This window comes from Notamacropus eugenii, chromosome 5 (assembly GCF_028372415.1).
Source record: "Notamacropus eugenii isolate mMacEug1 chromosome 5, mMacEug1.pri_v2, whole genome shotgun sequence".
In the NCBI taxonomy this organism is placed as follows: domain Eukaryota; kingdom Metazoa; phylum Chordata; class Mammalia; order Diprotodontia; family Macropodidae; genus Notamacropus; species Notamacropus eugenii.
The window spans coordinates 40,291,300-40,303,479 of record NC_092876.1 but is presented as its reverse complement, the minus strand read 5'-3'; the positions used below and the strand labels follow the sequence as shown (position 1 = coordinate 40,303,479).

At 39.7% G+C, this 12,180-nt stretch overlaps 1 protein-coding gene across 12 annotated transcripts in view; it reads left to right on the top strand.

The window, feature by feature from the left end:
- Nucleotides 1–12,180, top strand: part of CEP104 (centrosomal protein 104) — a 48,060-nt gene that overhangs the window by 35,715 nt on the left and 165 nt on the right. For 7 of the 12 annotated variants that reach the window (XM_072608664.1, XM_072608655.1, XM_072608658.1 and 4 more), the window contains 8 exons: nt 448–484; nt 747–828; nt 2,538–2,646; nt 4,491–4,629; nt 5,045–5,112; nt 7,091–7,181; nt 8,247–8,364; nt 9,018–11,951. In XM_072608664.1, the coding sequence (XP_072464765.1) occupies nt 448–484; nt 747–828; nt 2,538–2,646; nt 4,491–4,629; nt 5,045–5,112; nt 7,091–7,181; nt 8,247–8,364; nt 9,018–9,036 (663 nt within the window). In that variant the 3' untranslated portion in view covers nt 9,037–11,951. Of the gene's footprint in view, nt 1–447; nt 485–746; nt 829–1,393; nt 2,007–2,537; nt 2,647–4,490; nt 4,630–5,044; nt 5,113–7,090; nt 7,182–8,246; nt 11,952–12,180 lie in introns of those variants that run through there. The other 5 variants (XM_072608660.1, XR_011966966.1, XM_072608656.1 and 2 more) reach the window with 5 other exon arrangements.

The following is a 12,180-nucleotide window of genomic DNA, read 5'->3' as shown; positions in this document are numbered from 1 at the left end:
AGAAGTACTTGTACCTAAAACTATAACCCTCTCTATATAATTCTTTTTTTAATTTAGTGCTATGTAACCAAGTCATTTAGTATTTTTCTGTTGGATTCCCTTTAGTAGGATTCTCTTTATCTCATCTGCTGTCATTAGGACCCAAAATCATTGCCCACTGAAGTAATAGAGAAATAAAAGGGGAATAGAAAAAGAAAAGAAGGAAAGGGGATAAGAGAACGGGTTTCATTTGACAAAGGAGCTGGAACCAAGCCACTAAAAATTAGCTTGGTTCCTATAGTTGTTTACCCCTGATACAAATAGTGTTTTTGCCATACCTAGACCAGAACCTAAAAATGTCCCTTTGGCAGGAGACTGGACTTATCACCAAAAGGTTTCTTGTTTGTTTCTTCATGCGACCTCATCTTTAGCCAACAGAACTTAGACCTCTCTGTTTTTCTATCTTAGGACAAAGAAAGCGACCCAGGAAAGGTGAAGATGCAAGGTGCGTAGAAGGTGCATTCTGAGGCCTGCACAGAGGAAGTGCTGCTGAATGAGGCCTTTGAGTCACCTCACGTTTATTTCTTTTTTACAAAATCCCATGGGATGCCAGCTTTGCTTCTCATAGGTCCTGTGCATGTTGAATGTCAGGGACGTTGATAAAGCAACATTTCCAGCCAAATTAATTATAGCCACTTTTGAAAAGAAATGTTAAAAATGAAGTCTCTTTACTTAAATCACTTCTTTTCCTTTGTTCCTTTCTGCAGATGACCCCCAAAGGAAAGCAGCTCACCCCAACGCTCCAGACATTCCTGATGATCATGCCTCCGTTGCAAATTATTTGGATTAGTGAGTAAAAGCGTGGAAAATTCTCTTTGAGGTCACTCAGAATGCAGCAGTGAGGACATAAAATTGTGTAAAAAAAATCCTCTTAATTGTTCAGTTGTAGTTCCTTATTGAACCCATTTTTAATAGTTGAAAGGAACAAAAAAGTTCTCTTCTTTAGTCAGTATTAGCAGTGAGCAAGCCATGAGCCTTCTATTTCTTCCTCCTCCATTACTAGCAGTCTGGGAGTTTGCTATTAAAAACTCAGAATGTTATGAAGTAGCAGGATTATTTCTGAATGCAAAATGGCCATGGTGAAAACTAAAGAAACCTGAAAATGAGGGCCCTGCCTACCCTTCCTTTGACATGATTTCTCTTCTGATTTGCTATGTGACACAATCACAGTGGCTCACATGGCTGGGGTACTTGAATGTTTAAAAAGTTTTCCTTTGAACAGCCCTAGGGAAGGCAGGTAAGGCCAGTGTCATGAACCCCTTTTATAGATTAAGAGACTGAGTCATCTCAGAAGTGTAGTGACTTGCCCAGGGTCATGTGGACATCATCTGAACTCCTCACTCTTTCCTTCTAGAGTCATCAAATCTCTGTTTAGGAGGGACCTCAAAGGCTACTGAACTCAACCCCCACCTCCCAGCCCAGTCTAGCCCAGGAATTCTCTTAGAATCCCTGATGCTTCTGTAATCCCTGTAAGGACAACAAGCTGCCATCTGGATCAACCTTTTCTATGTACAAATTAAGAGTCACAGTGTGAACATTACATGGTGACTGACCCAAGACACTGTGCTGAACCCATCAGTGGACAGCAGACACCTTTCTGTTATCTGTAGGCTAGCTGCCAAGTGCTTTTGACTCTGTTTCCTCAACGCTTCCCATATCTGTCTTCTCAGACAGCCAACACCCTAGTTCAAGCCCTCATCCCTTCTCATCTGAACCTTGGTAATAACTTCCCAGCTGGCCTCCCTGCCTGTGGTCTCTCCATCACAATCCATCTCCCCAGGTCCAAAACAAAGTACAGATCTGATTGTGCTACTCCTCTGCTAAAAAAATAAACAGAAAAAAAAAAAACACTTCGACTCCTTGTTGCATCTAGGATCCTATTAAATAGTAAGCTCCTTGAAGGTAGGGGCTAGTTTTTTACTTTTCTGTATCTCTAGCACTTAGCTCAGACACATAAAGTTGACTGACTGAAATATAAACTTATTCTACCTGGTACTGGAGGCCTTCCACAGTCTCCCTACCTTTCTGGCATTATTTCCCATTACTCTCCTTTTACTCTTCTGTTCCAGGCTGGACTATGAGATGCTTCCCATATGTGAAATTCTCTCCCCAGACTCAGGACCTTCACCTAGGACCTGTAGTCTGGAATGCATGCAGCACCTCTTCACCTGTGGTTTCTCTTTCTCCAAGACCCACCCAAGTGCCACCTCCTCCCAACCCAATTTGTTAATGCTGGCTCCCTTCACAAATCAGGATATGTTCACTTATCTATGTACATCTTATATCTGCCTAGTGAAATCTAAGCTCCTTGAGGGACTATAGTTTTTGTCTGTGTAGAACAGTGCCCTGTATGTAATAGGTACTTAATTGATTTTTGTTGTATTGAATTATTTAATTTAAGAACTTTCCAGTATAACCTAAAGGTGGTTGAATAACAACTGGATGAATGCTACTATACCAGATATTTGCATCCTATTTCTTTTCCTGCTTTATTTTAGTCTTTGCATCTTTTGTGGGGAAAGAGATGACTCATTCACGGAAGAAGGCTTGGATCTCCATTACTGGAAGCATTGTCCTATGTTGACCAGATGTGAACACTGCAAACAGGTCATGCGCTCTACTGAACACAGTTCTCATCCAAGCAAGCACCTTCTGAGTGTCATTTAGTCATAGTTTATGAGAAGGCAAAGAAAGGCAGAAAAGGAACTGAGGCTTCATTTAACAAGAAAGAAATCCTTAGGAGAAAACCCAAAATTTGATAACCTGATTATTAATGAAACCATCAGAACAATCTGCTTTCTTTTCAGTAATTATAGAAGAAAGGGAACATAAGCATCCTTGGGTTATAGATTTAGAAATGGAAGGAACCGTATAAGGAAGTCCATCTTGTCTGGTTTTACAGATGAGGAAACTGAGGCCCCATAAAATGAAGTGACTTACCCAGGGTTACCCAAATAGTAACTGCTGACCCAGGGGTCTGAATCTGCCTCTCCTTATGCTCCTTACTCCAAATCCAGTGCTCTTTTCATTATACAGTTGTTTTTCCCTATGCTTTAGCCCTCAGTTAAAAAAGAGCAAATGGCAAACACAGTCCTTGCTCCTCTTCTCTAATAGATACTAAACTCAGCTGTGAGGAACCAAACATGGAATTGTTTAGATGAAAAATGTCTCCTTCCTTAGAGAATGTTGAAAAGTAAATTGGCCCACACTCATCTCTTGGACTTCGGATTATGCTAGCCCAAGAAGATAGCTAGATAACCCCTCAGAATCACTTCAAGGGTTCTAATAGGGCAATTTACCAGTGACTTTCATTCCTCTAGTATCTCTGTCCTGAGGAGTTCAGATCTTCATATATCTGTACCTCCTCATTCTCTCATTTAATGCCAAACAACCCTGTGAAGTTGGAAGAGACTTTAATTGGCCTTTATTAGGAGCCAGGTTTTATGTCTTTGCTCCATGATACTTACTGCAGTTGATAATGAGAGCCTTGCCTGCAGGAGCCGTTACTTGTGTGGCAGGTCTCTCAGCCTCCCTAGGCTTCAGTTTCCTCACCTGTCAAATGAAACAGTTGGACTCTATGGAGCTGAGATCCGTCCCTTCCAGCTTTTCAGCTATGATGCTACAAGGTGAACTGTACTTCAGAAACAGCCTAAGGAATGTTTAGACCTACTTTCTTGTGATCTTTGTGTTTCCAGAATATATTCTGCTTTTGTATGCTAAACAATAGTTAAGCTTACTTTCCAGTATAACTTTGAGACTTTCTGTAACAAAATTTACATTGACCATATTCCCAACAATTGTTCTGTAGCAGCATTTGAATTGCTTAGAAACAGCCAGCCAGTTAAAAATTCAGTCATTTCAGGAAAGGTGGAATGGATTATAGTGAGACTACTATGTTGAACTTAGGTGGTTTTGTTAATGACTTGTGTACCAGATATTTCCAGATATTTTTAGAAAAATCAGACCTTCTCTGAATGAAATGTGTGAACTTACTTTAGTTTTAGGCTTTAAAAATCTCCAGTGGAAAGCTGTGCTTAGCTTTGTATATATTTAACACATTAACAATATAATATCAAGATCTGAGAATTCCCTCTTCACTCAGGAATTCCTTAAGTGCTCAGCAGCCGACATTCTCTCTTTTTCATCTCTTTGAAATATATGACTCTTTAGCATGGAAACAGGTGAAAGGTTTTTATTCCTTTCATTTGTTGGCTAAGTCTAAGCCTGAACATGGAAGGAATAGCTAGTTGTTAGAGAAGATGAGCTTCCTTCTTAAATTCAGTTCCATATATGTGACACACATAGAGTGTTGGTGTGTCTGCATATACTCACATACCTAAGCCAGGGGTATGATCCTGACTTGATGTGAAATAGAAGCTCAAACCCAGCAGGACCTTGTCTCTATCCCCAATAACTAACAGGCTTTGTCGGTTCTTGGTTTCTCACTCCAGGTGGTCGAAATAGCCAGCCTGACAGAGCACCTCCTGACGGAGTGTGACAAAAGAGACAAGTTTGGAAAGTGTCATCGCTGCTCTGAAGCTGTCTTACAGGAAGAGCTGCCCAGACACATAAAAGTCAAAGCTTGCAACCGTATGTAGCCAGCTTTTCCCAGACATCTTTGTTCTTTTCTGATGTCCCTGCTCCCTTGAAAGTTCTGGATAAACATACGATAAACAAGAGTAAATAAACTCTCAGAAAGACCTCATGTAGTCAGACATGCAACAGGCATTTACTGAGTTCCTCCTGTGTGCAGGCCCTGAATGTTAGATTTGATAATCACCCTGTATAACATGCCCATGTTCTTTGCAGGGTGTAATGGTGGTCTTTCCTCTGGGCTTAGTGTGCTTGGAAAGATGAATGTGTGATTGGGAAACATCAGTCTTCTCTGTCTGCAAGAGGGTTAATGCCTTAGGTTACCAGCCTCTCTTTCCAGTGCTATCTCTGTGTATAACTGATAACATTCTGTCTAGTTAACTCAACAGCATTTTACTTAATGTCATTTTAGCTGCCAGATCAGAAAAGCTTGCAAACCGGTGTCCATTGTGCCATGAGAATTTTACGCCAGGAGAGGAGGTAAGGTGTCTAAGTATTAGTCTAGCAAATTCTGGCCTTTATGATATTTAATTCTGTTGGAATGAAATTGAGGTAACCAGTCTAAAAATGCAATCTGAATGATTATAGTATAAAGTTTGCCTCCTACCAATCAGAATAAATTTATCTGGACTTTCAGAACAGTTATTCCATTCATCCCTAAAGTAATCTTATATCCTGATAAGGTCTTAATCACTAGAACTAAACTTCATCTTGGAAATAAGGTTACAGAATTGTACATCTGAATTACTTGCCTGTTTTCCATACCATCATGCCTCACTAATTCAGAATCGTTGAGAAGCTTGATTAGATCTGTGATCTTAGGGACTTCTGTATCGTCAGTGATGAGAAGGCAGCCCCTTCATGACTACGTCTTCTGTGCCGCTCTTGTCTGTGTCCACCTGTGAGTTCACCACAGGGAGCCCACCCAGTGTTGGCCCTTCCTTTATTTCTCTTGACATCACAAGAATATGAATGAGTCATTCCAGTCATGCACCCTTTATTATGCTAGGCCCTTGCCACTCATCTTATTGTACATTTCCCTGAAGACCTCTATTACTCCTGTTCTTTTGATCGGATACATCAGAATAAATTTTTTTAAATGCCTGAATGAAATCCAAAAATATATTGTTTGCAAAAAACACACTTGAAATATAAAGATTCATACAGTTAAAGTGAAAGACTAGAGCAGAATTTGTTATGCTTCAAGTACATTCAGAAAAGTAGAGATGGCAATCCTGATCTCAAGCCAACAGTTACAAATAGATATGGTAAAAAGAAATGGTCAGGGAAACTACATAATGCTTAAAGGAAATGTAAGTAATGGAATATATAATGGAACAATGGAATATATATCCATATATGTAGCTTCTAAGTACTTAAAGGGAAAAGCTAATTAAATAATAGAAGAAAATAGGCAACAAAACTAGAATAGTTGAATATGTCAATATGCCCCTTTCAGACCTAGACAGATCTAAGAAAGAGATCTTATAAAAAAGAAGTTAAGGACTTGAGTTGAAGTTCAGAAAAGTTACATATAACATCTCTCGTGTTTATCGAATGGGAATGAAAAAGCATACATATTTCTCATCTGTGCCTGACAGTTTTACAAAAATTATGGTAGGCCAGAAAAAGCTTCAGTGATGCAACATTTTAAAAGAAATGGTGTTTAGTACTTTGAATATGTATGTACTACATATATATGTAGAAACCTGAACTGTGCTATCAGAAAGGACCCAGACTCTCTGAGGTCCACTTGAATTGTCACCAGAATAGTTTGTTCCTATTCAACTGTGGCACAGCTTCTCTACTGCTGACTCTCATTGCTTCTGATAACTTGTTTCCATTTCAGTGGGTATAAGGTGGTACCTCCAAGTTTGTTCTGAGGTCTCTTTTACTGTAAGTCCTAAGGCTCAAAGACTAGAAATGACTTAGCCAGTGGCCAGAGTCAGCTCTAGCCCACATCCTACAACTCCATGTCAAGCTCACTTTGCAGGGACAGACCCTCTCTGCTTAACCAACCAGCCATAGCTCACAGTAGCTGTTTCTAACCAGTTGACCATTTGTTTTGAATTGTGCATGCCACTCACCCAGAAGCAAAGAGGACTGTGTTGGCATCCCAGTGAGGTAGCTCCATAGTATAGCACCAATGCTGATGGGGCAACATGTGGGCAAGAACTGCTCAGCAGGAGAGTTTTCATTATGGTCCAAAACCAAGGATGTAAGAGGGTTTCGTCATAGAGAGGGGGCTTTGTGAAGGAGACTTTACATAGGTGCACAGCTGTCATGTTGAGCTGTGGGCAAGCCATCCCTCCAATGCTACAGCTCCTCCTCAGCCTGGTGACCTTGGGGCTTCCCTGGGCCCATCCCTGCAAGCCCCAGGTACCCTGGGCACTGCCTCCAGTGGTCCGGGATTCTGCTGCCTTTGTGACTCACTTCTCCCCTCTTTTATGATTTTCAGGCGTGGAAGTCTCACCTGATAGGCCCGGCAGGCTGCACAATGAACCTGCGCAAGGCCTACTACCTGCAGAAGACACAAGCCACGCAGCTGGGTAGGATATTTCTGCCAAGGTGGTGCAGACCAAGCAGATTTTTTCTTTTTTTTCATCAGGATCTACTCTGTAAAACAAGCTGCTCCTCAGTGAAACAGTGTTTTATATGATAGATACTTTTCTATATAAACTTAATGGGGCAGGGGCCATGTCTTATGTATCTTTGTCTTCTCTACAAACAACCCTTAGCATGGGACTGGCCAAGCATGGGGGCATTTAGTCATTCTGGAAGAATGAGCAAATGGGTACGTGAATGAGTGTGTGCCCACCTGGCTGTGAGGGCCGTTTCAAAGGTCTGCAGAGCTCGTTTCAGTTGAATACATTTGATCTTGCTTTTGCGTGTGTATGTGTGTTTTAGTGTAGAGAGGCCTGACGAAAACAAAAAGACTAAACACATGCAGGTATATTTAAAAACATGAATTCCTGGGTACTTTTTATAAGCCTGCTCCATAATTTGAAGCCCTCATTTTGGCCTTGGACCAGGTTCAAAGTGACCTGTTTAAAGAAATGTTTTGTTTTTAATTTTTTTTTCTTCTGATCAGAAAAAACCTTGCTGATGCCCTTTTATTATAGATAGAATGAACATAATTCATCATTCAGGTACTGGAGGCCTGAAGAAAGTGATTATTTATTTGTTTTATTGTGGCTGCAGGTTTTTTAATCCTAATGACAAGGCAAAAGTGATTCAGTCCCATTGTCTCCAGGATGTGGATGAAAGTTTATTCAGTCTTGGGTCTTTCTGTTCCTGCTGCCAGTGATTATTACATATTTTACTGGTGGTTTGGATTCTTATCCAGACTACTTTTGTTTTCTCCTTACCCACCGATTGGCCCAGCCAGATGACTAGGTAGCCCTCTTCCGACATGGCTGACACAGCTTGGATTCTGTCCATGGACACAGATCTCAGTGCACCACCCCTACCCCCATCCCTACTGCAAGGATGTGATCGGCTCAGTTAATCAGATTGAATGCAGCTACAGCCTTTCTTGGAGTACAGTTCATGTATAAGAGTTTCCATTTTAATCCTCTGCCTATGTTTAACATTTCTGTGTATCTTCACTGCAGGGAAAGCAGTAGACTCAGTGATGGCCAAATCGGGGACTCCAGGATCCAAAATTGGAAGCAAGATCCCCACCCCAAAAGGAGGCCTGAATAAAAGCACTAGCAGGGCATATACAAAACGGTGACATATGACAAGTATTTTGTTTCCCTTCTCTCCATAAGTGACTGAGGAAGTTTTCTGATTCCATAGCATTTCTTGTCAATCCATCTTGTGGACATGGCCCCATCCACTCCTTTCTTCCTGAATTGCAGGTGGCTGTTCCTCTGCCATAAGTAGTATCCCCTGAGTTACTGATCCTGATATAGTGACATGTCTGTACTCGACCAGAGGAGCTGCCTCTCACATAGAGAGCATAGGAGGCCTGGTGGCATTCGAACTTTTCCGATTTCCGATCCTCTCTTAGATAACAAAAGGAATGCCGTTGTCTTAGAACAGAATCAGCAGCCACTTAAGTTGAGGGCTTTAGCAGCAGCTGACCAGTAGGACATGGAGCCAAGAAGGGACAGGATCACAGTAACATCCTTTTTGAGTTGCTCTTAGCATCTTAACAGTAAATAACATGCATTTTACCAACTGATCTCCACCAAAACCTGCTTCTCTCTTTGTGGTACAACCAAAGTGATGTTAGATCATCAGAACCTTCCTGCCTCCTGACCCTAGCCCAGTGTGGCATTGGTGGGGGAGCTGTTCACAGTCATATTAGAGCCATGCTTTCTACTTATCCTGTCGTGCTTTTTTCTTTACTGTGGCTTTGTCTGTTCATGTTCTGCCAGATGTAGTGAGGTGGGGTGACCCAGCAGCACGTTTCTCGCTGTCAAAGAAAGTAAAGGTAAGAAAGAAAATCTCCAGGAGAGAGACACTGAGGAGTCATCTCTAGTCAGTGCTCCCCATAACTGGGCATTTCTCTGCAAGTAGCTTTCTACCTGTTATGCTCTGTGGGCAGCAGAGTCATGCCTGATCCTGTCTTCACAGTCAGTCCCCCAAATATAAATATTAGAACAAGACTTGGATCCATAGCATGCCCTTTTTGGGGAGGGGCCCTGAGATCGTTACACGTGTAAATATTCCTTTTTTAAAATATTGGAAGTGCTCTCTGGTTAATATCATGTGATCATCTGACTACATGCAAATCAAACTAATTTTTTAAAAAAATTTAAGTAAAATTTAGGGCTGCTTATGTTCTAATGTGGCACAGAACATCTTCCCCAAAAAATGCTTACTACCTACACAAAAGTGTATCTGTTATTTATGAAGCAGAGTCAAGCACATACTAATTTGGGACCATCATCTCATGCCCTTGACATCTGTACCATAATTCCTAAAGGAAGTTTACCTCTCAAGAACGAAAAAGAAGCCCTTTTCTTTTAATATACCAAAACATTTATTTCAAGATATGCTGAATACAAAAAGGAAAAAGCTTTCAAAACTGATGTGCTCTGATCCATTTGTCAGACACACTCCTGTGATGATACCTCAGTAAATTAGCAGATTTCCTCTCAATGGCTGTTGCCAGTGATCCTTTCTTTATAAAGGAATAGCCACAAAAAAACCAGCCAGTATTTGAGTAAGGTAACTTTTCTGACTGTATGGGTATTCTGCCTGGAGATTTTTTTTAAACAGCTATTTCTTAAGTAACCAGTCTTCTGTCTGACAGATTAAGAACCAGATTCTGTATTAAGATCGAGAATCATGCTTTTCCCTGGAAATCACAGTCATACTTTCAGAAAAGGCTGGAAAATGAATTAATCACAGGTGGCAACCTGTTGGAGATTTTTTAATTGCTAATTAAGAATGATTTTATATATTATGATAGCAAACATTTTTGGTCTGGTTTGCTTGTATGAAATGAGGAAAGTCTCATAAGGATCAGGGGGCAGGCGTTCTTTTTCTGGCTACCTTAGTAATTGTGAAACTTTGTAAATCCCCACTTTGGTAAAGTAACACCTTTTAAGACTGACTCATTATAAGACTATGAAAGTAAAAATTACCATGAAGCTTTCCATTAAAATAAAGGTATTTTATGTAAAAATAAGAAATGAGACTAAATGGTCCATAACAAGAGCACAGCATCAGAGTCTTCAAAACTTTTTAGTGGTGATCTCTTTAGTGTCAAAGAGAGGACCTTGGGCTTGTTCTAATATTTTAAAGTGCAAACACACAAATTGTTCTGTAAGCGGTCTCATCTTGGTTTGGTGAAGAAAACATTTGCCCTTCACCCAGACAAGTTTTGCAGCTGTTCTCTGTGTGTTCCTAGTACAGTTAAGCAGTTCCATTATCCAAAGAATGAGTTTTTGGTGAGGAGAGGCAAGGGAGCTTTGGGTGAAAGGTAAGGTATAAGTTATAAGAGGCTAGGGTGTGGTGGGCTGAAATTCAACTGTTTGGTTATTATTAGGCAGGAAGGATTGATTGCTTAGTAATGATTGATTCCACTGAGAGCCATGTGTCACCTCATAGGCTTCCCTAAAGAAATTGTGTTTTTAGGGGAGCAGACAACCATAAACCATTATATCATTCGGAAGTCAAACATCCAAATTGGAACCATTTGCTTCATAAATGAATTTTCATTCAGGAAAAAGTTATGTGTATGTCAGTATCCTTTAAGGTATAGTTCTTTCCATATAACTGACTGTTCAGAGAATTATACCTCTTTTGAGTTTTCTGCAACAGAGCTTTTAAGGTACAGTTTTATGTAGCAGTTTTGAATGTAATTTTGCTACTTTTTAATGTCCTAATTTTCTTTCTGTTTTTATTTTAGGGAAATGGTTATAAGATAACCAGCTCATAATCTTGTTTGACTATTTAAAGATCAATCTCTCCCCATCTTAAGAATATTTATTTAATAATTGATCACCTCATAAAGTTTTATATTTTTATTGTAAGAGTTTAAGAAAATGATTATCTTATTAAAAACTAAGCTTAAGTTAGACCTACTCCAGTTGAACAGCATCTATGCTAACTCAGCACTAACACCCTCAAAAATTAATGAAAATTTCTTAGAAAGAAATTAGTGCTAGTGTTGCTACAGAAAGTTTGCACCTTCAAGTCAGCCCAGGCTTTTCCTGCAGAATCTCATAAAACTTCAGATCTTTGCTAGTGCAAGATATTACTGACCAAATGTACAAGCAACATGAGCTCAGTGTTGTATAAAGACAGTCATATGTTTGCATATGTAGGAATCACACTTTATAAAACCTTATCTTTTGCATAATTAACTGTAGCATCCTTTCACCTTCAGTTGGGATTCTCTACTAGGGAATATAATTGGTCTATTAATCTCTTTGTTTTTTATATAAAGATACATCACTTTATAAGAATTAGTGTACAGTTTTGTTACCTTAATATTAGCACTGTATATGATTTTATAATTATGTTTCCATTTTGAAACCATATTGTTTAAATCTTTATAGAGAAATGTATTTATTTTAAATTGCTAGATTATAGTTATTTAGCTGACAGAATTTGCTTTAAAAATGTTCTCATGGTAAATGTCACCCCATCACACGTTGTAAGAGTATGTGTATGTATATATGAGAGACAGAGGCAGAGATAGTGCTGTATAAGCCATAAACTAAATTTAAACTCTTTCCCATTTGGTAAAGAGTCTTACCTATAAAAGAGTCCTTGGGTGTGCTGTTCTGAATTAGGTTTTCATTCTTTACAAATGCAATTTACTTTCAAAAGGAAATAATAAACCAATTCCAAAGCCAGCCCGCCTCCTCTTGTCAGGTGCTATTAAATACATGCTATTTCGGTGTTTCTTTAAAAGTCCTTGTTTCTTATTCATATATTTTTAACACAAATTCCACCAACTTTGGGGGTTGGTCTCTCACTGCCTTACCATTCTTGGCCAGGGGCAGAAATCCTGTGAATAGAACAAGGAGGCCACGGGTAGGCAAAATAAAAAGATGGTGGGTTTGCAGCTCTGACTCTCCTATG